The sequence below is a fragment of the Mercurialis annua genome, linkage group LG5, assembly GCF_937616625.2.
Source record: "Mercurialis annua linkage group LG5, ddMerAnnu1.2, whole genome shotgun sequence".
Taxonomy (NCBI): domain Eukaryota; kingdom Viridiplantae; phylum Streptophyta; class Magnoliopsida; order Malpighiales; family Euphorbiaceae; genus Mercurialis; species Mercurialis annua.
In genome coordinates this window covers 13,510,046-13,535,673 of record NC_065574.1, presented here as the reverse complement: position 1 = coordinate 13,535,673, position 25,628 = coordinate 13,510,046, and the positions used below count along the sequence as shown (strand labels likewise).

The 25,628-nt window shown below is 34.4% G+C and overlaps 3 protein-coding genes across 6 annotated transcripts; 2 read left to right on the top strand and 1 right to left on the bottom strand.

The window, feature by feature from the left end:
• Positions 1-3,246: 3,246 nt before the first annotated feature.
• On the bottom strand, positions 3,247-12,315 carry LOC126680330 (protein NUCLEOLAR COMPLEX ASSOCIATED 4). Of its 2 annotated transcripts, none has more exons than XM_050375451.2 (15): positions 11,875-12,315; positions 11,703-11,795; positions 11,552-11,625; positions 10,999-11,060; positions 10,841-10,889; positions 10,248-10,348; positions 9,521-9,594; positions 9,268-9,369; positions 8,444-8,502; positions 8,181-8,355; positions 7,549-7,722; positions 5,968-6,121; positions 4,628-4,685; positions 4,425-4,530; positions 3,247-3,667 (listed from the first exon to the last, which is right to left on the bottom strand). In XM_050375451.2, the coding sequence occupies exons 1-15, from the start codon at positions 12,232-12,234 to the stop codon at positions 3,470-3,472; spliced, it is 1,839 nt and encodes a 612-aa protein (XP_050231408.1). In that variant the 5' UTR covers positions 12,235-12,315; the 3' UTR covers positions 3,247-3,469. The 2 variants fall into 2 exon arrangements, with proteins under 2 accessions (XP_050231408.1, XP_050231409.1); XM_050375452.2 differs by having other exon boundaries at positions 10,841-10,886.
• Positions 12,316-18,013: 5,698 nt separating this feature from the next.
• LOC126680327 (probable galacturonosyltransferase 3) lies at positions 18,014-22,929 on the top strand. 3 transcript variants are annotated; one of them, XM_050375440.2, is made up of 9 exons: positions 18,014-18,415; positions 18,541-18,593; positions 18,856-18,913; positions 20,166-20,222; positions 20,291-20,428; positions 20,699-20,809; positions 20,900-21,234; positions 21,333-22,278; positions 22,579-22,929. In XM_050375440.2, the coding sequence occupies exons 1-9, from the start codon at positions 18,368-18,370 to the stop codon at positions 22,852-22,854; spliced, it is 2,022 nt and encodes a 673-aa protein (XP_050231397.1). In that variant the 5' UTR covers positions 18,014-18,367; the 3' UTR covers positions 22,855-22,929. The 3 variants fall into 3 exon arrangements, with proteins under 3 accessions (XP_050231397.1, XP_055961737.1, XP_050231402.1); XM_056105762.1 differs by lacking the exons at positions 18,014-18,415; positions 18,541-18,593 and having other exon boundaries at positions 18,887-18,913; positions 20,317-20,428; XM_050375445.2 differs by lacking the exons at positions 18,014-18,415; positions 18,541-18,593; positions 18,856-18,913; positions 20,166-20,222 and having other exon boundaries at positions 20,317-20,408.
• Positions 22,930-23,026: 97 nt separating this feature from the next.
• Positions 23,027-25,295, top strand: LOC130014723 (pentatricopeptide repeat-containing protein At2g17210-like). The gene has a single exon (XM_056105761.1). The coding sequence runs from the start codon at positions 23,031-23,033 to the stop codon at positions 25,251-25,253; it is 2,223 nt and encodes a 740-aa protein (XP_055961736.1). The 5' UTR covers positions 23,027-23,030; the 3' UTR covers positions 25,254-25,295.
• Positions 25,296-25,628: the final 333 nt, after the last annotated feature.

The window sequence follows — 25,628 nt, the reverse complement described above, 5'->3', positions numbered from 1 at the left end:
GTGAATATAATCAAGCGAAATCGATCATTATAGTGATCGATTTGTCTTTTTCATTATTGTCAATGCCGGTATTAAGAGGTGATTGGTTTGTTTAAAAATAAAGGAAATGAAAATGGATGATTTTCATTATTTATGTTTGTTTTATTAAAATTTATTTAGGAATGGGAATGCGATCACTTCAATGGAAATCACCCATTTCGTGTTGGTTTATATTAAAAATAAACTAGAAAATAATTATATTTAAAATCGAATTAAACCGAAAACTGATTTTTCATAATATCAAACTAACCGATCCAAACCAAATTAAAATCATCTATTCTTTTAGAATAGAATCAAATTGAACTGAGGTAAATTTTTTTATTTTTTCAATAACACACCTTTCCATGAGGTGTATATTTTTGCATTATTGTAGCAATTGCAAGCATGAGCACGGAGTCTACCGTCGCAATTGAATGTGACATCTTCTCGTCTGCTATAAACCGGTAACGTAAAATTGGGTTATTGACATAAATGGTACCAAACCTTTGGACTTTGTATCAAAATGGTACCAAATCTTTAATTTGTATCTTTTTGGTACCCAACTTTCTATCATTTGTTTCAGATTGGTTTTTCTTTACAAATTCACGTCATTTTTAATGACGTGGCGATCAGAAAAATAATTTTTTATTTATTTTTACCACATCAGATGCCATATCACATGACACATGCCATAATTTGGTGGATCGCCCTTCTCTTTCGCCTCTCCCAATCATTAAAAATGGCCGCAATTTGTTAAAAAAACTAATTTGAAACAAATAATGAAAAGTTGGGTATCAAAAAGATACAAATTAAAGGTTTGGTACCATTTTGATACAAGGTCCAAAGGTTTGGTACCATTTATGTCAATAACCCCGTAAAATTAGAGGCTTCCATTCAAGATTGCGTAAAAAAAAGGCTATGAATTAGGGCATTCACTAGTTGAAAGTAGAAGAAGTTGAAAGGGAATAGAGAATTAGGGATTTTGAGAAATCAGGGATTTAGAGGTTAAGGAAAATTTTGTTTTCTTCTATTTATTACCCAACGGTTTGTTTTGCTGGCAGAGCATTCATTACTGTTCCATGTCAGCAAAGCATTAACGTTGACGAGAGAGGCAGTCAGTTTAACGTACACGCCAACGTATTAACGAAAGCATACGGACGGAAGGGGGTTTTTGTTCAATAAACTTAAAGGGTCTTGTTGTGCCCAAAAAAAGTTTAGAGGTTGTCTTGTGCTTTTGGGAAAACTTTAAAAGTTTTTTTTGTACCTTTTGCCTTTAAAAAATGGAGGAGCTTCTATAAGAAAAAATTGGACGCGGAAGCGCCCTCGCCCTAAAGGGCTAGGTCCGCCCCTATATATTGAAAAAGAAAATCAAAGAAAATAAGTCAAGACTTTTGTTAAAAAAAATCAAAGTGAAATTTTACAATCTATAAAATCACAAATTTAATTAGAATCAATCCAAAACTAAATAAGATTTTTTAAGCAATGAACTTTTTTGGCTTAACCCATATAGAGGTCCTTGTACTTTACACTTTTTTTTCCGTAGGTCCTTATACTTTATTTTTGTATTATCTGGTCCTTCTACTTACCTATATTTGATTTTCAGGTCCTTTTTGAGTTTTTTCCAGTCCCTGTACGTACAATTTGTTTTTCCTCCAGTCCTCCTACTTACAATTTTTTTTCCCTCCAGTCACACAAAAGGACTGGAAAAAACTCAAAAAGGACCTGAAAATAAAAAATAGGTAAGTAGAAGGACCAAATAATACAAAAATGAAGTATAAGGACCTACGGAAAAAAAAGTGTAAAGTACAAGGACCTCTAGATGGGTTTGGCCAACTTTTTTCTCATTGTTGTTTCAATGTTCTGGATATATTAGTGCCGTTGGTTGATTACTTTATGTTGTCAGTCATAATAGGTGAGAATTTCATTCTTAAAGTTAGCCACAAGATGCATTTTTTTACATGGTTAGAAGTGGCGTGGCTGCACAACTGTAAGCGAAATCTCATTATAGCTAGAATTGTTAGAGTGGGTTTAATTGAACAAAGGATCACTTTCACTCCCGAACTTGCGTCAAAGTATTAAAAAAGTTCAAAGTTGAAAAATAGAATCACTTATATCCTGAATTTGTGTATTTGGGGTCAAAAACCCCCCTCCCCACTCTCATCTCAGAGAGTGAAGTACACTCTCCGGTTTTGAATAGTGGTTTTATTGACAAAGTGGTTTTTGATAATAAAAAAGTTTAAAATGGTCCTAAATTTTTTCTTTTAACACATAATAATAAAAAAAACAATTCAATCTTTTTAATTTTAAAAGTATATATATTAAATTAATATTAACGAAAAAATGAAGGACCTTTTTACATTTTTTACAAAAAAAGAATCAATTTTTTTTTTAAGTCTCAAGCGAGGAGGAGGAGCCTCCTCGCCTGAGACGAGGAGCTGTTGCTCCCTCACCGGAGCAGCAGTTCCTCGGAGGCAACGAGGAGCTCTAATGACCCTTTTGGTCTCCGGTTTCACTGGAAAATTGGAAGGCGCCTCAAACTCAAAACTAGAAAGATTACCCCTCTTGTTTTTAAATGATATCCAAAAAAAAGTATTCTAGAAAAGTTCATAGAATTAGAGGAACTCATTCACTTGGACGCTGCTCCTCGCAAAAACGAGGAGCAGACCCAATGGCGTGGGTCTGTTCTCTATTGAACAGAACCACGCCGGTGGGTCTGTTCACCCATAATTTAAAAAAATAATTTAAATTAATTATTTCTTTATTAATATATTTAATTAATTTATATTTAAAAAATTATTATTGATTTTTAAAAATTTAAGGAAAATGGTTTTTTTTGCTTTAATTATAAGTATGAGGATCATTTAGTATTTTTATAAAAATTTGAAGTATTGAAAAAAGGTCAATTTAATGTTTAAGGGTGTATTGAAATCCAAAGGTGTGGATTTTAATATTTAAGGGTGCAATTGAAAGTGAAAGGTCGTAATTTGAGTATATTTGGTGTTTTACAACGTGAGGGTACAATTGAATTGGGGCTAAAAGATGGGAGTTTTAAAGGGGATTAGCCAATTTCAAATAAACCATTCATTATTTTGTTAAATTAAGTTTGAAAAAGAAAGATAGACTGTTTGCTATGAGATTAAAGGGCGACAGATCGAAAACGCTTGCAGTTGGCATCCTAAAATGGTTCTAATTTGCTATATATTGGAACTACTAGAAAAAGCTACAGTATAAAACAGACGTTCCAAAACTTGCTTAATTCCATCAACAGTGCATAAATACTACGAAACCTAGCGCTAACAGTTTCATGTGACAGTAAGCTCAAACATTGACCGCTATGATCAATTTGAACATCAACATAGTAAAATAAACAGGAAAGGGAGAAGGAAACGAGCTATAATGGGTCCATGATTAATTTACTTGGTCTTGGGATTCAAAAAATGTAAACAGAGATTTAGGAGCACTCTACCCGTTGTCGTTTGGCAGGGCAGCTATCATTTTCTTCAGATTTGTTCAAGACACCATTTTCAGCGTCATTATGTTTGGTTTCTTCATATTTGAATGTCCAGCCAACGAAATCAGACTCAGAGAACAAAGAGGTCGGAGTTGCTTTAAAAAATGCCAATGGGACCTGTTTTACTCTTCTTCTAAGCTGCAATTATCAAGGGCACAAGCAAATAAATGAATCAACCCAAGTAATAACACATAATATTACAGAAAAAATCAAGAATTCCATAATTTTTATATCCAATTTCCAGACAGCGCAAGTGAATTGATAAATGATCCAACCCCATTCAAGATTCTGCAATTTTTCATTAATTTAAAATCAAAAAATCAAAAATTACAAAAGAAAATTCTTTTCACCTCTCGTTCTTCTTGGGTGCGTCCTTTGCAAAAATGATTAATAAAAAATAATTACTCAGATAAGTAACACAATTCCAATGACTTGGAATTTTCCTTTTTGACATTGGGCTAAAAGCAATAAACTTAACATAGATTGTGCAGATTTCATATGCGATGATAATTAGCAGCAAACATAATAAATCGCTGTCTCATAAGAAAGTAATAGTTTATGCTTGTAGAAAATATTAATCCAAAGCTATAAAGATGAACAGAGAACAAATTAGGCTGTAGAGATTATTGTCATAGAGCTATAGTGCTCGGTATAAAATGATTTAAGTTGAAAATACAAATGTGCCTCCGAATCTCCTCAGATCCTTGAGATATAAATTTAACGATGAAGGCACATCTCCAATGAGCTGAATCAGACTTGGTCAAATTACTAGGATTTCTTTTGAAGAAAACATATGCATGCAACGCACTTGTTTTGTATCCCTACTTCAAACACAAGACATAATTGATAATTAAGTATGCTACTGCTACGTATCAGCAAAAGATTAAAAAATTACCTCCTCTCCGAAAATGGTTGCATACGAACTAGAACTAAAATCATTAATGTTAAGTTCAGTGGTCTTGGCTCGGACTGTCAAGTCATTCTCCAACGATACAACAAACCTAATTGTTGACAAAGTAAAATTTCATGAGGCCTACGATATAATGTGGCAAAAATGACTAAATAGCCTCACTGGCTTATTAGGATTAATGTACATACCTCGAAACAGGTGGACAGTAGTGGTGACGAAGGGTATCGATTTCCCACAAAGAGCTTCCTGTTTGAAGATCATTTAATTCATAAAATTCACTGATAATTTCCATTTCCCAACTTGCATATTTACACACATAAAAGAAAACGGGACTTTATGGTAGGAATTATACATGAAATCCGTATGGAATAGAGGAATGCGCTAAAAGAGAAGTCAATGATGTAAGAGTGCCTCGAGATAAAAGAGGTTTGGACTTTGGAGTTCCATACATGCAGAAGCCTAAAATGGAATTGTTGAGCAATAAAAAGGAGATACCTCATCAATGCTAATTATCATGTAGATACTAACGACTTTCTACGATAAAGGTCAGTTGTGAAATAATGCAGTTACTAAAGCTGAAATCAGAATAAAACAATGTCCACCAGCTTTTCAAAAATCACTAAGAGAACATCAGGCTCAACATGCAAATCAAAAATGCTTATTTTGAAGATTTGCATTCCCTGCTCACATGGCATCACTGGCACTAGGTATCACTACCAAGAGAAGCCAACAGGAAGAACAAATGCAAGCGGATAAAATTCAGCTCCACTTTACCAAATGAAAACCAAAATCGGTTGCTTTCGTGCAAAAAGAAGCAAATATGAAGCACCGACACTCCGTCGGAGTGCCGTATCTAGGGGGTGGACACGGGGACACGCCGGGGATACGTACCCGACACGCCACGTGGCGTGTCCCCATATCTTTGACTAGTCAAAGGGGGGGACACGCCGGGGACACTTCAGGGACACGCCGGGGACACTTCAGGGACACGCCGGGGACACTTCTAGTGACATTTTAGTTAATTTTAGATTTTTTTTGTATGAATTTTCTTTTATAATAAATGGGCCCATACCCAAATACAATTAGATAATAACCTAAACTAAACCCTATTTTTAATTTAAAAAAAAAATACAGCAGCCTCTATTTCAAAATAGAAGTAGTAGGCTGTTTTAGGAAAAAAAACATATCTAGTTTGTTGTTTTTATTTTAAGTACTTTTGTTTATTGTTAAAAACATATTTGTTCTTTAAAACTTCTTATTGAAATTAGTTTAATTTTGAATGACTCAACTAATTTACGTATTACTTATGCATCTTATGACATAATATATATTGTTTTTGCATCTTGAAACCTTATATACGAGTAAATATATATATTTTTTTTTGAAAAAAATTGTCGTGTCCCCGCCGTACCCGTGTCCTATTTTTTAAAAAAATGCCGTTCCCCGTACCCATACCCGTATCGGTGCTTCATAGGTTGGATTTGTATGAATAAAGGGATTCTCAAACAGATTGTAAAACATTACTTACTCAATGCACTAGACTTTATAGGGTTGCTTTCCTCATTGTTAAAATGGTCAATGCCAGTTTTCCTGGAAGAAGCATGACTCCCATTTCTAGAACTGTTTGCACCTTCATCAGTCTCCTCTTTTACTTCAGAATTATCAGTTGAAGTTTCATCTTCCTGAACAAAGAAACCTAATATCATACTGTATTTTACAATTCAGATCTTATATGCAATTCACCAGGTAGCAGCTAGCCTTAGACTACATCACATTCAATAATTGTATAGATCAGTTTGTTATTTTCCTTCTCTTAAAGCTCCATTTTTATTCCTATCATCAACAAATAGATCAATTTCTTAATCATAACAATCACTGATAAACTAATCAACATAGTTCTCCAAGTAAACTGAAGAGGACCATAAAAAGGCATCCTCTAGGATAGCAACTTTAAAATGAAAAACATGAAGATATCAGCAGAAAAGTAATATAACCATAGTTGTTAAAGGGGTAAACTAATCAACATAGTTCTCCAAGTAAACTGAAGAGGACCATAAAAAGGCATCCTCTAGGATAGCAACTTTAAAATGAAAAATATGAAGATATCTGTTCAGCAGAAAAGTAATATAACCATAGTTGTTAAAGGGGTAATGCATATCAAGGGGAAAAGGGGTTATAGAGCCCAAGGGCACGACTTTCGACCGTAATGCGCTGAAAACAAAAGTTCACACACTAAAGCTAGTAGAATCATAACATCATATTTGCATCAATGTTTTTAATTCCAAACAAGAAACGAGGACAAATTGTAGCATAAAAGTCTTTCTATCTTTGAACGAAAAACTAAAAAGCACCATGTTCATGATCAAGAGATTTAATCATAGTCATATTCCTGAATCCTACTAAATAATTAAAAATTGCTCGATCATCTTATAGAAGTCTACAGTTAAGTCTACTTTCAAAGTAGACTCCAACAACACATTGATCACCACTTGCAGGTACAACCTTGTGAAAGTTGAAGAATAAAAAATGGCAGCTGTTTCTTCTTTTCTTTTCTTTTTCCAATTTTTTTCTTGCCCTAGTCTTCAATCTTCTATATTCTGTTCTTTTTTCACTTCTTTTTTTGATGATAAATAGTGGTATGAGTGCATAATAATGTATCAAACTTAAAATGGACGGTTGAGATAATAAAACTCATATATTTTTGAAAAAGAGATGAAAAAAATGCCAGATATTACAAAAGGTGTTCCTTGAGATTGCCCCTTGCCCCATGGCTGGGTCCCACAGACGCTAGCACCTTTGTGTTCTTGCTTGCCTCTTAGTGGGTGAAGCACTAGCTCACGCGCCTCTAAAGGCTGTCACTTGAGGCGTTCCTTTAACAGCAGCCATGAATACACCATATAGGTTGATCACAATCAAAATATTTCTTCTAGATGGAGGGGTAGTATATTATTAAGAACAAATTAGTATGACATTATGTCCCATGCAGCTACCCACTCATCAAAAAGGAGGAAATGTATGAGGTGCAGTACAGTTCAATCTTTAATGAAAAGCACAAATAATTCCAGCCACTTCAAATGTTATATTCACAATAATAACATAGAGAGATTACCCGATGCACCAAACAGTTGATAGATGGATGCCTCCTTAGAAGATTGTGAATCAATGCAATAATAACCACTCCTCCTGAAGGAGGTACTACAAGTGCAAGCCTGCTCAATTTCTTAGCAAAAGCAGCAGCCAAATAGGCAGGAAGAAGTGGTGACTTTAAACAGGAGTCAAGAAGCTGCATCAAGATCATGGCATGTCAATTACAATGTTTTTAACAAAGCCACATATCAGTTCTATACAGCTCTGATTTACACCCATTAACAGTTTTTTGGAGTTCAGAACCATTGATATAAATTTTTTTCATACGTTTTCCCTTATTAAGATTGGAGCAACCTAATTTCCTGAACACATGCTTCACATATACCACCTTTTTTCTTTTCTGAAAATGTGGGCGGACCACGTAATTTTACTTATAACCCTCAATTTATGGTGGAAGAATACTATGGTTACTTATACCACCTTAGGTCAAACCAACACCAAAGCATAAAGAATTAAGCTACATAAATTTACCATCATGTGCACGATGGACTTGGATTTTGAATTAATTTTACCACATAAAAAAAAGGAAACATTCTACTTCATCGAAGAAGAGCTTAAAACTTCCAGATATATCCAGATTAACTTTCAGCATACCTGAAAAAATTTTGCCCTGTGTTTAGCCAAAAAGACAGAAGGTGCCAACAGAGCATATAATTTTTCATAGAAGTTGGGATACTCTAAGCCATGCTGAGTCATGAGAATGAAGAGGCTGCTCAGGGCCATAACACTAACAACACCGCCAATGTCATATGATCTGGTTAAGAAGTCACTGCAAAATGTCAGATAAAAATCAGAACTTGCAATAAATATGAACATCATGTCTCTTGCAAAGAGGCAATTTGTGTGGCAGTATGTACCATAATATTAATGGATTAGAGATGTAAGGAATGACAGCCTGATGGAGGGAAATGAGAACCTGGGCACACAATCACAGGTGAGAGAAATAGAGGAGCAAAAACAAGAGGATGAGTTAGAAAAACCAGGGTTAAATACAGCAGGGGGGAAAATCTGATTGAGTTGGCGCAAAATGTAGATCTCATAAGTTTTTATCTTTTCTTTAACTGCCACAAATTTTATCTTTAAATAGAAATTTCTAGAGTCAGTCAGAGATTACTGAAATGACACATAACTAACTTATAAAGAGCAGAAAAACACATTGATTAAAGTATTGACTTTGATTGATGAATATTTAATATCCCCACGTATAACAAGAAGAGATTTCCACCTTGCCATGTAAGAGGTACACATGGTTATAAGAAAGATGTAAGTCTTGTTTATGCTATGATGATCTCATTCTAAATAAGAAAGAGCTAGCATTCCACGTTGGGAAGGACTTATGCGTGCCTAAATTGCCTTAGGAAATTTAAACGATCAAGCTTATGGAGAATTAGGTGGAAAGAAGCTGCAGAAGCATTTAGCTAGGCAAAAGCCCAACTAGACTAGAGAAACCAATTTGCCATTAAAACTTTTATTTTAAGCACAATGTAATACCAATATGTTGGCACAATACAAGGATGTCAGAATGCATTCACTATAATAAAAGGATAACAGCATGAGTTAGACATAAGAAATATCACAACCCAACATGTTCCCTACTTGCAATACAACAGCAACCAACCAAAAAAATTAAAGAGCATTTTCCAGAAAATATATTTGAGTTGAAGATAGGTTAGAGACTTACCTCTTTGTAGACATCAACCGGAAGTGGTAGCCTAAGAAATGAAATCCATGCCTTAGTGAACTTTACTTTCATCTTTTTGCTGATCTTGACAGCAGATAAACCCTGAACGTATTGAAGGCACAAAAGAATTAACACAACAAAGTACATATTGACAGGCATATAGAGGCACAATGAGCAAACACACAAACAAAAAGGAAAACTAGTAATTAAAAATGGCTTAAAATATATGCATGTATAAGAATTGGTAACTTACATTCTTATGATGCTTGTCTTGCACTTTTGGAAGCTCAGAGACATCTCCAGACTCCCCTTTTTCTGATGAGAATCCTGGTAAGCGAAAATATTTCAAAGTTAAACATTTAGATGATCATCTAAGTAAAAAATCTGTAAAAGTTACATGGTGAGAAAGTTGTTGAGGGATCTTCAAGGTTTTGAAATCATTAACCAATTTTCATTCTATGATAAGCTAACAGCTTTATTTTACACGGGAGATTTGCAGATTCTGGACATCATGACATGAAAAGATTTCGGAACTTCAAAAGAAAGAAAAGCAATTACCCATAATGAAAAAGGACAGAAGTTAAATCAGTAAAAGGGGAGGTGGTTTTATGTGGTATTTATAACTTATTATTGTCAGTATCCTCAAATTCCAAATTGCTCTCTATCATCAGGTGTAATAAACGTGGGACAAGTTTTCTTAGTTTTAGAATGTAGTTGCAAGTCCTTATATTGTATATAATTTTAGTTATTTTAAGCAGAAAATTCAGATAAGGTTTTCAGTTCCTGAAACTCAAGAGATCAAAGTTTCTCTCTAATGAGCACTTAAGTAAAATCATTAAGGTCTAATGAACTCTAGTTGAATTACCTCATAATTGAATCCCATACCTAGGACCTTAACAGGACAAGTATTTTTAATTGCATAAATTATCTTAGAAATTGCTGAAAATCAGAAAAGAGGAACAGAGTAGAAAAGGAGTCACCTGAGCTGCTCCACATCTCATAAACAGAATTCTCTTTTGGGTCATCTAGTGCGGGGATGCATGATAAAATTTGCTGTATCTTGTGAATACATTGATCCGTGCTGCAAGAAAACACAAACTGTTGAGTGTTCGCTTGGCAATGTGTAGTCTTATTAGAACCAAAATTAAGAAGGAACGTGTAAATCTTGAGCAATTTTCATTGTTCATAAATGGAAATCGGGAACAATGAAGTTAAGCAAAAAGTCGTGCATCAGATAAAAGTTATAGGAAGTAGTGTCAGAGAATGTGGATTGATCAGATAAAAGCACAAAGTAGCTTCACCCATTCGTACAATGCCCAAAATAAAAAAAATAAGCATACAGAATTGCCGATATAACTGAGGATTGATACTGAATGTAGATAGTAAAAGATGTGACAAATAACTTATTGCTGATTTTTCTACCTCTTTATATTGAAAAAAGACTTCCTCTGAAAGGGCAGAGATTAAATTAGGACAAATGCAGTTAACAAAGTTTTTCTCAAAATGAAAAAAAATACATAAATAGATAAAATAAAATCAAAAAATCCAATAGGAATAATAACACCATACTAACCTTGCCCTTAAATGATTTGCATCATCTCCATTGGAGTTCTTTTTCTCTTCTAGAAGAAAAAAAAGCAAATTTATAATGTAACTATCAAAAAAAAACAAAAAGCACCATAATAAAGATAATAAATGGGTTTCAAATGAGAAGAATGTCTAAAATTATACCAGTGATGTCTTTTCCATCCAAAGTTTTTGCAATTTTTTCAAGGCTAATGTAGCTGAAATAGCTGCTCCAAGCATAAAAACAATTATCAATAAAAACGCAAAATTTAATTCACCATAAAAAAAGTAAAAATAAAAACAACATAAAAAATTTAAACAGCTAGAGTTCCCTACTATCTGATAGAGAAATCTAATTAGATGTGGTACCAAATCCTCGAAAAACCCTAACAACTCAATGAGCCTAACATGGATGTCTTGTACAGACTTAAAAACAATACACACTTTAACATTTCATCCAAAACCAAAGAGTGCAACTGTGCAAGTATTTGCAGTTAGACCATATAGTCTCCCTACTCCGGAAAGTTTCTAAAAATGCAACAAACCAATTTAATTGAATTCAATTTAGTCCATTCTCATAATTGTAAAATCCATAGTGGCTACCTTGAATTAAACTCCATTTGGCAAGAACTCGATTCTAAGACTAATTAATAACATTGCAGCCTAAGTTAAATAAAAGAAAATGTAAAATAATCTTCACTTTGGCCAGAATAATTACCGGATATCAATGTACTTGAAATACTTAGATTCAAGCAACTGTACCAAAAAATCAACCGGTGCAGAAGAGTGAACCTGTAAAAAACAAGAGATTACATCAACAGCTGGAAAAAAAACCAGGCGGTTAAACTGATTAAAAGAGAAACCCTTACTAAATTATGCAGTAATCGGTGATAAATAGCGGAATTAAATCGCCCTCCATTTCCGAGCTTCACAAACTCCATAACCGAATCCAAAACAACTTCCTGAAATAAAAAACACAAATGAATTACCTACCAAACAGTACAAAAACAAAATAATTAAATTCAAAAGGATAAAACGAACTTTCAAAGTCTCATCCAGCTCAGCGAACAACAAAAGATCCAGAAGCGACTTAATGAGCTCGTCAAACTTAGACCGTAGCCACGTTTTGTAAATAACATCAGCCTCATTATCACCACCGTGCGACGTCGTTTTAGGCTTGGAAGAAGGCGGGAGGGAAGGGAGGAGCGGAGTGTAGAAGGATTGGAGAGAGAGGAGAGACTCGAGGACGAGCTGAGGAGGGTAGTTTGGGGATATGAAAGTGAGGAGGAGAGGGAGGTTGTTTATGTGAGCTGTTGATGAGAGTAATTGCTGCCCTAGGGTTTTGACTTCCTTCAGTGTCTTCTTTTTTGGTTTTGATTTGGATTGCTTAATGGACGCCATTGTTGGTTGTTCAACAAAACCTTTCTCTCTGCGTTATTGCTATAGAGGGGACTGTGTGGTAAACCAGAAAACAAAACCAGGGTTTTAGGTTTCTTCCTCCCTCTCATGGGTTTAACTTTTTGTAATGACTAAAGTACCCTTCAGCTAATAAAATAATGGGAAAAGGCTCATTTATACCCCTAAAGTTTGGCTTCGGGATCAAGTAAGCTCTCAACGTCCGAAAAGATTCACATTTACCCTCAAAGTCTTAAAAAGTGAACAACCGGGTCTTTCGATTTTGACAATTAGACCTCAAAGTCTCATTTAGTCGTCGAAATTGGGGCTTGGTTGTTTACTTTTTAAGACGTTAGGGACATAACTGAACCTTTCCGGACGTTAAAAGCTTATTTATTCCTATAGTCAAATCTTATGGACAAAAATGACCCTTTATCCTAAAATAATTAAGGCAAAAGGTACAAAAAAAACTTCAAGCTTCTCTAGAAGGACAATTTAGTCCTTAAACTTATTTTGGGCACAGAAAAGACCTCCCAGTTTTTTTATCGAACAAGAAACCTCTTACACGTCCATGAACTTCCGTTAATGTGCTAATATATCCGTTAAATGCTTCCCTCTTTCATCTAACGTTAACATTTTGTTGACATGGCATAGCAATGAATGTACTGTCAGTAAAAATATTACCGTTGGACAATAAAGAGAAGGAAAATCAATTTTCACTTATTTCAAATTCCTAATTCCCCTCTTTTCTTTCATCTTCTTCTTATTGGTTTGATATTTAACTAGTGAATGCCCCAATTCGCAGCCTTTTTTTATGAAATTAGGAATGGAAGCCTCTAATTCTACATCATCGGTTTATAGCAGACGAGAAGATATTACATTCAATAGTGACACTAGACTCCATGCTCATGTTTGCAATTGCTACTATATAAAAAAATACACTTCATGAAAGAGACGAATCGAGAAAAAAGGTTTTATGGTTACCTAATTATCATGTAATTTCTTCACTTTTTTGTTGAACTTTTATGATTGTGGTCTTCAGCCTTAATGTACTTTTCGATGCGGTTGTATTGTTGCCTAACTATCGGGTAATGTCTTCATCTTTTTTTATTGTGATTTTTTTGGTACAATTTGCAGGTTGGGGGAGCGTGTGGTTTCTTTAAGTGGATTGATCCAGAAATAAGGTAAAAATTAAAGGTGTTATTGAATGAACTGCATAATGAGAGACTTATGCTGAAAAGGGATAACAGAAGGTTGCGTATGGATATGGAATTTGGATCATATGTCATAGGCACAATTGATGATGTAAGAAGAACAATGTTTTAGAAGAAGATGATTAAAAAAAAGAACTGAAAATATGTAATAGGAAGAAAGAGATGCACAAATTTGGTTTAGTGCTATCATGTATTTTAATTGGTTGTGATTGTAATTATCTTGGTTTGATGAAATAAAAGTGGTTTTCCTTATTGCCAATACTCTTTCGTGTGTTTGCCTACATAGCAGTTGTGAATGGATATAAAATGGTGAATGGACATAAATAGAGAACATCAAATTCCAAGTGTAATAATTTGCAAAAGTAGCCACTTTCATTTACTAATATGAACATCAAGAGTGTCTAAAAGAGCATATAAGCCCTTTATAAAATAATTGTGTCTAGTGAGCATATAAAATGTTTATAAACATGCTATAATACTATGTAAACAAGCACATAACCACAAAATTGTTTTAAAAGACCACACAAGAATCCTTTAACAAAAAGAGTATATATACTACTATATTAAGACAATATCTAAATGAGCACATCCGCCCTTAACAAAAAAAGTGGTTTCAAAATATTTCACAAAAAATGCAGTGTAGCTCATGTGCATTTTTTTCAGCATCATCTTGAACATTCCTTCTAGTCAAAACAAGTTGAGATTGTGCCAGTTGCTGACTATTTTCTCCAGTGTCTGCAGGAGTCTTCCTCTTGCGTGTTTGCCGCTATAATTGGCTTAACGTTGCTGTTGGATTTTCCTTGTATGTCATACTAGAAGAAATTGTATATGCAAACTAACAAGTCCTTAACCATCTTGAGTAAAGTTGATCTTCCTTCTTGGTTCTGTATTATCCCTTTGTGGAGGAACTAAGAGTGGCGACATCTGTCTCAATGAATACCTAATTGACCAAGCATCAATGTGCTGTTGGGCAATTATAGTATTTACGAGATCAACAACTTGAGTAATAGTAACTGGCCCTTACAGTTACAAAACAGTGTTAAAAAAACCCCTGAAGTTCGATAACAGGGTTAAGAAAAACCTCAACTTATAAAACAGATACACAAAACCCTTAAACAATCCACAAACACAAACATAAATGACAAACAGTTTACACACATGATATATGCAAACTAAGCATAATCCAACAATGTACACATAATCCAACATTAAACACAAAAGCCAACAATCTAGACATAAACACTATACATAAACATAAATTAGCTACTCACAAGGAATGAAAGCCTGCCAGTTGGTGGATCATATGTCACACCAACACCACTATTTGGCTTATATTTGTCTAAACAATTTGCAAATTTTATGGTCTGTATTTTGCGAACTTTCAGTTTTTGCCTGGCGTTTCCTACATAAGATCTTGGGAAACACTGGGACAATACACGATATCCTCATTAGTTATGCGTGAAATCAAGAAATTGCCATATAAAAGCAGAATAAAAACATGTGATTCTTGAGTTAGTGTTTGTTGTGGTCCTTCAACACTGGCATGACCAGCTAGTGGTGGTCCTCCATGACTAGTATAGACAGGTGGTGGTGGTCCCTCATGACTAGTTGTTAACAAAAACCGCAAATGACAGTATTGCGCAAGTACTAAACTTGAAAGACCAGGTATCAATCTCACAAAGACAATAAACCTAAGACTTCGATTTCGTTTATTACTTTAATTAGCAAATAGAGATTTTGAATATTTTGTAAATCAAATTTAAACAACTAATATAACTAAACCAACAAATAAAATTTCAATAAGAAATTAACTAAAGAATCAATTTAACTAACCAATTAAAAACGCATAACTAAATTAAGATTAAAACAATAAGATTAAAGGATCAATGGTTGATATTATTTATATGATTATCAAATTTCGTGGATTATGGATATCCTAATAATTTATCGAGAATCGAGCTATTCTAAACCACCGAATCTCGCTTTGTTAAGTTTAAGACCGATAAAACTATAATTCAACCAACTAATTAATATCTAACTCACTCTCGTGACATTAAAAACCAATTAATTAATTTAAAAACAATTATTAAAAAAACTCTCATGATTATCTAAAATTCAACTCGCTTTCACGATATTATATTTTAGGTTCTTAATTATAAGTTCAATTAATTAATAGTCTTTCGATTAATTAATTAAATACAATATTCAATAATCAAAACAATATAAAATTACAATTCAATTCAATTCCATTCAATTCAATAATGCATACTTAAATACCAACCCCTGAATAAGGGGTTTAACTACTCATATTAACTAAAACGACAATAACAAGATGAGATGAAGAGTTAAACATAATTAAAAGATAATTACTTGGAGTTGTCAATTCTTGATAAATAAACTACAATAATATAATTTTCGAATCCAATCTCAAGAACAATAAGAAAGTGTTGAGAATAAAACTCAAAACTAAATTAAAACTATTGTGCGACTAATTAAGAGAACCCTAGAAACTAAATGCAATTTGACTTATATTAAACGTTTGTAAAATACAAATAGAATAATCTCCTAATACAAGTCTAATTAGGACTAATTAGAATCGGGCCAATGCAAAGTCTTCACATCAAATCAGCTCTTTCCAGGTAAGTGAATATCTCGATCGAGAAGGTAGGTCTTGATTGAGACCTTTGCAGTTTATTCACATCCCGTTTGATAAAGGTATGTCTCGAATGAGACATTGAGCTTAAGAAAACCATATCTTCTTTTCTCCACAAGTCTCGAACGATACAATGTAGGTCTCGATTGAGACCTGCTTGATTTCTGCAAAACCTTGCTTTTCTTTCTCTTCAAGATTTGGGACTTTGGAAAATCCATGATTCCATGCTCTTTTATGCTCAAATCAGTCCATAATCGCTATGCCGGTCCTGAAAAGCTCACACACACAATAAAGCATAAAAACACTTAACAATATAAATAAGTAAATTTTATTTATTTCAATCATTAAAATTTTATTTGTTTTGTCATTCGAACTTTCATTTTGGTATTTTCTTGCTAAAAATACGTAGGTGGCCGCCGAAATTTATTTATTTTTATCTGAAACTTGCGATTTATGCATAATTTGACCTAGAAACTCATTTCCAAAATAAATGATGTATTTGTAATAAATTTTCAAAATAAAACTAATAAAATCCGGCTTTCACATGTCAATTTCCGGCTGCCAACTAAGTATTTTTGGCCGGAAAATACCAAAATGAAAAATAATGAAAGTTCAGTAACAAAAAAAAACAATTAAAATTAAATGATTGAAATAAAAAAGATTCAATAATCCTCATAATTAATTATCCCACTTCCACTTCTTAATCCTACCTCTTCTACCCAACTCAATGTTAAAACGAACATAGGATCATTTTATCCCCTCAATTTGGCACAAATTATCAAAAAAGTCAAAAAAGGAAAAAAAGATCACTTATATCGTGAAAATTGGGCAAAATAAGGTTAAGAACACCCCTCCCCACTCTTACCAAAGAGTGAGACACACTATTCAGTTTTGATGGTATTTTTTTTCAAGGTGGTTTTTAATGGTAAAAAGTTTAAAATGGTCCTAATTTTTGTTTAACATTTTAAATTGATATATAATAATTTAAAAAAGAACAATTTAATCCTTTTAATTTAGAACTTACATATCAAATTAACCCCCATAATTTAACAAATAATAATATTTTTTTTTAATTTGTATTAATTATTAATAATTTTTTAAATCAAAAACCGTAAAAAAAATACCCATTAGACAAAATAAAGACGATTTACGGAAAAGATTAAATCTTTTGCGGTAAAAAATTAGAACAAATTCAACAAAACCGATTGACCCCCTCAGATCTGTTCATCATTTTCTTGAAGAACAGAGACCCAGATGGGTATGTTCATCTTCTTCGTTGAAGATGAACAGACCCGTCGAGCCTGTTCATCATTTTCTTGATGAACAAACTCAGATGGGGTTATTCATCATTTTCTTGATGAACAAACTCAGATGGGTCTGTCCATATTCGGTGAGGATCTGCTCCTCGTTTTGCGAGGAACAAAGCTCCAAGGAGCTGCTCCTCCTCCTCTGAGAAGAGGAGCAACAACTAGGCGAGGAGGCTCCTCCTCGCCGTAACTGGAAAAAAAATCGATTTTTTTAAAAAGACTCTTAGAATAATTAACTTACAAATTAAGGGGACAAATTACCAAAATGGGGCAAATTGTCCATAATCACCAAATTCCTGTACTAATTTGTCCACAAATTTAATTTATGTGTTAATTGTCCATTACTTACAAGTTTAGGGGGCATATTGCCACTTAAATCGATTAATTAGTATTTGATTATGATTAATCAGAGTAAATTATGATTAGTTAGAAATTCGCTCTTCAATTAAGGTGCCATGTCAGAATAGGGTATTTTTGACCGGATTTTGACAAGCTCAGAGTATAAGTGATTCGGTTTTCCAATTTTGGACGTTGTTAATATTTTGTGCCAAGTAGAAGGGGTAAAATGATTCTTTGTTCATTTTAAAACAAATTAAGACTAGATGAGAATAAAAAAATTAAATAATTGAAAACAAATTAAGCAGTAGAGAAAGAGTAAAATGCGGAATCGGAGAAAGTAGGAGGATCAGTGGCGGTGATCGGAGAGAATCGAGGCGTCAACGACAAACACTACTCTATCGGCGCTCTCATTACAGCAATCACTGATTTCGAAATTGTTTTGTTTGCAAAGAAAACTGAGGTTTGACCTTGGCGAAATCCTCCAGGGAGGTAGAAAGAAGAAACGCCATGGATAAGCACGAGAACTTCGATAAATTGAAACAATTATAAGGCACCGGAGACAAACACGATCACCAAAACTCACACATACGGACGGCGATTCAGACTTGCAGTATACTTCAGTTTTAATGGAAGTTAATAATATGCCATTCCGTTATCTTTTACTAATCGCACTGGTATATATCTCTTCATTACTCTTTTTTCTTAAGTTATTTGTTTCATTTTAACTTCCATTTCTGATGAATCATCAATTCTGAACTGTTCTTGTTTGTTTTTCTGTTGATTTCTTATAAAATTACAGGTTATGCTTTTCACACTCGTTGCGACAGAAGAGTCATTGCTCAATCCTCGCATGTATGGTATTTTTTACAGTAGCTAATCACTTTTTTTTTTGTATAATTGGTAGTAGTTTATATAATTGGATTTCACATTTTTAAACTGTATAGTTTTTTTGCATACCAATTTGAAATTGCATTCTTACATTTTAGACTGTCCGAACATACCATTGTTATTTTTTGATTCAAGTAGGGCGAGATGGATTTTGTTGTATTCTTGGTCTTGGATGTTTACTCTATTGTTTCTTCTTTTTTTTTTTAATTTTTGTTCTGTATTTCAGTCAACGAGAGCTGCGAGTAAATCATCCTCTGCATGATTGTGACGTTGATGATGAAAAGGTTTGAATTTTGAGCCTTATCTTTGCTTTTATTCATTTGCATAATCTTGTTTATCCTTTCAACTCCATCATTTGGTTTCATAGTTTCTATTTATTTTGAAAGACATGAATTTCTGTTCATTTTTGTGTTTCTGTTTTTATTTTGTTTTTCCGCTTCATTTGAATGCCTTATGTGCGACTCTACCATACTCTGCTCTTCTTATAATGTACGTCTTGTTTTCCATTATCAGTGCTTTTATTCAAATTTTTTGTGTTATCATTTAAAGGGCTCATCATATAAATGTTAGATATAATTACTTTGTTAAAGCTAATCTTTTCCTGGGTTTAATCATAGACTAGTTGTTTTGGTGATGCGAGCTGGCTAGAGCACCCTAGAATTTCTTGTGTGGTTTGTTTTAAAGAGCATTGGACTTGTTTATAGCCTTTGGGAACCTTTTTTTTGAGGAAGTAGAGAGGTCTAGGTGGAAAAGTTAACTTCTCATCTACTTTTTTGTGATTTAATCGAGGGGGAATTAAATTTTATTTTTTTTAATAATCTAGAGCTTTCCTTTCATTCTATTTGCAAGTGTGAGCTTTTGTAGGAGTATCTTTGTTATCAACTTGAAAAGAGTTCTTAATACCCTTTTTTGGTTTTGTTTGTATATGTTATTTATTTCTTCATGCTGGATGGATAAATCTTCCACCTTTTTCTCTATAATGTAATACCCTTCCTAATAAACTTCCTATTTTCTTATCAGCTGGAAAATACCATGATTTAGCTATTTGGCTCTGAACTCTGAAGTGAATGTAGTTGCAAAAAAGAACTTTTTGTGGCTGTATCTATATTGATTTGTTAAACGTTATCAAGCATGCATTGTATTTAACTTTTAAATGCTTTTTATCTAATACTCCCTCCGTTTTTATTTAGTTGTCCATTTAGCAAAATGTATTTGTCTTTATTTACTTGTCCATTTAGGATTTCAATGTAATTTTAGCTATTATCTTCCAAATTTAACCCTTCTTAATAAATTACTCTATGAGTCAATTTACAATGCATTTATTAATTAAGAGGGTTATACTAGTATTTACTCTTACAATTTAAGACAAAGCACCCACTATCTTAATATGTACAATTTTGGCTAAATTGACAACTAAAAAAAACGGAGGGAGTAGTATATTTGGATAAATACAATTCTGTGTCAATTGACTATCTAGATTTATTGTGGGTGGCTGGGTGCACATTTGTTCCAATTTGTTTTTTCATGGGTGCACAGGATCAGGTCCGTCCTTCTGAAGTCAGAGTGGGAGCTGGAAATACTTTGGAAGATAAGGTAATTACTAGTATTTTAGCCGTGACTAGCTGTTAATATTGATACTTATTTGTCTTAGTTTTATCCAGGATATTGACATTATTGCAACATACAGTGACACTTCCGGTAGCATTCAGATAAGGAGGGTGAAAATGAAGGACCTGTCTGCTTCATGGATCCTGAAAAACCCTATAACTAATAACAATGGTACGCAAAAGGCATCCCAGGTAAAACATAGTGATTTTATCATTGATATTTCAGTAGAAACTATTGAACGAATTTACAGTGTATATCGAGTTCAAGAAATCTACAATGATTTTGTGACATAAGATGAATATCAATTTAAATAGTTTTGGAAGCAGTGTCTGAAAGATGATTAAATGAAAAGCTTCAATAATTATTCTGTTATATAATTATGGTTAATGGATATCATTACTTAAATTTTCAATTCATTCATCTTAATGGGCTTTTTATCTTTTACCCCTTGCTTCTCACAGATTGTGGAAAACTCGTTTGCATCTGATAATAAAATTACTGATGACGTCGAGGATTCTAGGATCCACCATTTTCCTAAGTTGGCAATAAGTCCAGTGAAGCTGCAGCGGAGGGTGAACTATCAAGCCTTTTCTTAAATTCTGCTTACTATTTATGATAACTGTAGTTAAATCAGCTGTTTGACAATTTTTCATGTGCTTCAGGAACTACGAAAAAGGAGAAAGGACCTCCGAACTGCTTTGCTACTACAACAAGATAAGGAAGCAGACAACCATGCACGAGCATCTGCAATAAAAAGCTCTGAAAGCCTGGATACCACTGTCAAGGAAAAGTACAGTATATGGAGGAGAGATTTTGAGAATCCAAATTCTGATTCCATGCTGAAACTGACACGGGACCAGATTATAATGGCTAAAGCATATGCGAATATAGCCAAGTCCAATAACGAGACCAGTCTTTATGACTCACTTATGAAACATTCTAGAGAAAGTCTACACGCAATTGGAGAAGCTACATCAGATGCCGAGCTTCACCCTAGGTACTATAGCTACTCCATGATTCTTGCATTTATTTTCTACCAGTCACGCCTCAGTATTTGGTTTTCATGCAACTTATGTTTTTTTTCTTAATATCCAGTGCACTTGCTCAAGCAAAAGCAATGGGTCATGTGCTCTCTATAGCAAAGGATCGATTATATGAATGTACTACTATGTCAAGGAAGCTGCGAGCCATGCTTCAGTTGACTGAAGAGAATGTTAATGCTCTGAAGAAGAAGAGTGCCTTCTTGATTCAGCTAGCTGCCAAAACAGTTCCAAAACCATTGCATTGCCTTCCATTGCAACTTGCAAGTGAGTATTTCATGCAAGGTCATCAAAATAAAGATTATACAAACAAAGAGAAGCTAGCTGATGCTTCTCTTTACCACTATGCCATCTTTTCTGATAATGTACTAGCTACATCTGTGGTTGTCAATTCCACCGTGCTTCATGCATTGAATCCCGAGAAGCACGTTTTCCACATAGTCACTGATAAATTGAACTTCGCTGCAATGAAAATGTGGTTTATTATGACACCCCCGGCAAAAGCAACAGTTGAAGTTCAGAATATTGCTGATTTTAAGTGGTTGAATTCATCTTACTGTTCCGTTATACGTCAGCTTGAATCTGCCAGGATTAAGGAATACTACTTCAAAGCAAATCATCCTTCATCTCTTTCTGCTGGGTCTGATAATCTAAAATACAGGAATCCAAAATATTTATCTATGCTCAATCATCTCAGATTCTACCTCCCTGAAATTTATCCAAAGTTAGACAAGATCCTCTTTCTGGATGATGATATTGTAGTTCAGAAGGATTTGACACCACTTTGGTCTATTGATCTGCAAGGAATGGTTAACGGTGCAGTGGAGACTTGTAAGGAGAGCTTTCATAGGTTTGATAAGTATCTTAATTTCTCTAATCCAAAAATCTATGAGAATTTTAATTCGGACGCTTGTGGTTGGGCATTCGGCATGAATATTTTTGACTTGAAGGAGTGGAAAAGGCGAAATATCACTGGCATTTATCATCATTGGCAAGATCTGGTAAGTATTTTTTGTTTTTTCTTGTCTGAAATACACATATGAGCATTTTATGTTGGGGTTTGAAATACCAATAGTATACAGTATCACGGAAGCATTTTAGATATTAGTAAAATCCTTCTTGTTTAGTTCTATTTAACTGAAGGAGCATTTTAGTTATCTAATACCTAAAAGTCATGGAATCAGCGAGTTTTAAAATTCACTAGGAAAATGATTACTTTACCGTAACCTCAATTTCCGTTTTTATTAATTTAGCTTCCAAGTTACTTGTGTTAACATTTGATGGATGTTGTGAATTTGCAGAATGAGGACAGAACACTCTGGAAGTTGGGGACATTACCACCAGGATTGATCACTTTCTATAAGCTAACTTTTCCATTGGATCGGAGCTGGCATGTCTTGGGACTTGGTTATGATCCTGCTCTCAACCAAACCGCGATTGAGAATGCTGCAGTAGTTCATTACAATGGAAACTACAAGCCATGGTTGAATTTAGCTATTGCTAAATACAAGTCTTACTGGTCTAAATATGTACCGTTTGATAACCCTTATCTCCAACTTTGTAACATAAGTGAATAATTTCTCCCGTAGATATTAGAATCAAATTATCATTTTCAATTTCTTCAGTAATCAATTCTTTCCATTTTAGATTTTGCTTCAGTACTATTATTGTGGCTATTTCATACTTAAAGCCAATATATATAGTGATTATTACGGTATGATAACGAGCCAATCAGTGCATCATCTTGACAACAATGCGTATTCCCGCATTTCTATCAAATCCAAAGCTATCAAGTTGGATTTCAAGAATCAAAGAGCTATCATCCAGTGAAAAATGGCATGAAGTAATCTCACAGTTTCATGTAATAAAAAATGCAGAACCTCATCTGCTTGATGTCACTCTGTTCCCTCATATTCTCAAAGCATGTTCCTATTTGTCCATGAACAATGGTAAGTGTTTTCATGGTTGTCTGATCAAGACAGCATTTGATTCATTTACTTCCATTGGTAACTCTATTATGAGCTTTTACCTTAAATGTGGAGAGCTGGAAACTGCTGTGAGTGTGTTTGATTCCATGAGAAGCCGAGACTCGGTTTCTTGGAATGTTTTGATTCATGGGTATCTCCATCATGGTCATTTCTTGGAAGGGTTGTGGGAGTTTAGAAATGCTAGGGTTAATGCATTTGAACCCAATATTTCTTCCTTGGTGCTTGTTATTCAAGCTTGTCGTAGTCTTGGAGCTAAGCCAGAAGGGTGGCAGATACATGGTTATGTAATTCAGAGTGGTTTTTGGGCTAGTTGTTCAATTCAAAATTCATTTTTGTGCTTTTATGTAGATATTGATATGGGATATGCGCGAAATCTGTTCGATGAAATGCCTGAGAAAGATGTCATCTCTTGGAGTGTGATGATTAGTGGCTATGTCCATAGCCTGGAAGCTCAGGGTGGATTGCAGATGTTTCAAAAGATGTTATCCATGTCTGGGATTGAGCCAGACGGAATGATTACGGTCAGTGTTCTTAAAGCCTGTGCTAGTTTAGTGAACATAACTATGGGAAGGTTGGTACATGCGTTGTCTATTCGAAGAGGTTTAGATTGTGATATGTTTGTGGAGAATTCTTTGATTGATATGTATTCTAAGTGTAAACATGTGGATTCTGCATTTGAAGTTTTTAACGAGATGTCGACAAGAAATAATGTCTCGTGGAATTCTATGATATCTGGATTAATCCTTGATGAAAAATTCCCGGAAGCTCTATCGCTGGTTTATTCTATGGAAAAGAAGGGTATAAAAGCAGATGAAGTGACATTGGCAAATTGTCTTCAAATATGCAAGTTCTTTGCTCTACCTTATCAGTGCAAAGCAGTTCACTGTGTAACTACCCGCTGTGGTTTTGAATCGAATGATATTGTGATTAGTTCGCTCATAGATGCTTATGCCAAGTGCAATCTTATTGAACTTTCATGGAAAATCTTTTCTAGGACGAGGAGAAGAGATGTAATCCTGTGGAGCACCATGATTGCTGGGTTTGCGCATTGCGGGAAGCCTGACGAAGCGATAGCTGTCTTTAGAAATATGAGCGATACAACAGAGAATCCTAATGTAGTTACTGTCTTAAATCTTCTCGAGGCGTGCTCAGTTGCAGCCGAATTAAAGAGATCAAAGTGGGCGCACGCGATTGCGATTCGAAGAGGTTTGACAGAAGAAGTGACAGTTGGAACTGCAATTCTTGACATGTACTCTAAATGTGGGGAAATAGAAGCCTCAAGAAAGGCATTCAATCAAATTCCCCAGAAAAATATTGTGACATGGAGTGCCATGATAGGTGCTTACGGTATAAACGGTCTTGCTCATGAAGCCTTGGCTTCACTTTCTGAAATGAAATTGCATAAATTCAAGCCCAACGCCTTGACTTATCTGTCAGTGCTTACAGCCTGTAGTCACGGTGGATTAGTCGAATCAGGGCTCTCTATTTTCAAATCAATGATTGAGGAAGACGGGGTTGAACCCGGGTTTGAACACTACTCGTGTGTGGTTGACATGTTAAGTCGTGCAGGAAAGCTCAATGCTGCATTGGAATTCATCAGGATCATGCCTGAAAGTTTCAAGAGTGGTGCAAGTGTCTGGGGTGCTTTATTGAGTGGTTGCAGAAACTATGGGAACACTAAGCTCGGTGAAGGAGCTGCGTTCCGTGTTCTTGAGGTTGAACCTCTAGACTCAGCTGGGTATTTACTGGCATCAAGCATATATGCGGCGAGTGGCTTGTGGGATAATGCAGGTAGGATAAGACTATTAGGCAGGGAGAGAGGAGTAAGGTCTGTTGCTGGTTACAGCTTAGTACATATTGGTAGCAAGGCGCATAGATTTGTGGCTGGAGACGAGTCTCATCCTCAAGCAGGTGACTTGTATTACATCCTCAATCAACTACATTACTGTATGAAGATTAGTAAAATTGACAACATATGTTTATGCTGATGTTAACTTAAAATTGGACGTGAGATTTGTTTTTTCTTTTAATTCATTCTTTTGTAGATAAACAACGCCATTTTTGGAAAACTTGCATAACAAGAAAATTCAGTATTGAGGGTGCAAAAGCAAAACCCTCCCAATCACAAAATATATTCACCCAAATCAGCAAGAAGCTAATTAAACCCAAAAAACAATCAATCAGCAATCAATCTTTGGAATTCTGTTTTGTAAAGTTACTACTCCATGAACCAAAAGCAAGGAATAACTATTCTATACGAAATATCTATTCTATTTCGGATCTATTCCATCAACCAAATATAGCCTAAGATCTGGAATCGTACCAATAAGAATATTGGTTCGGTTTTAAAAATGTCAGTGGTC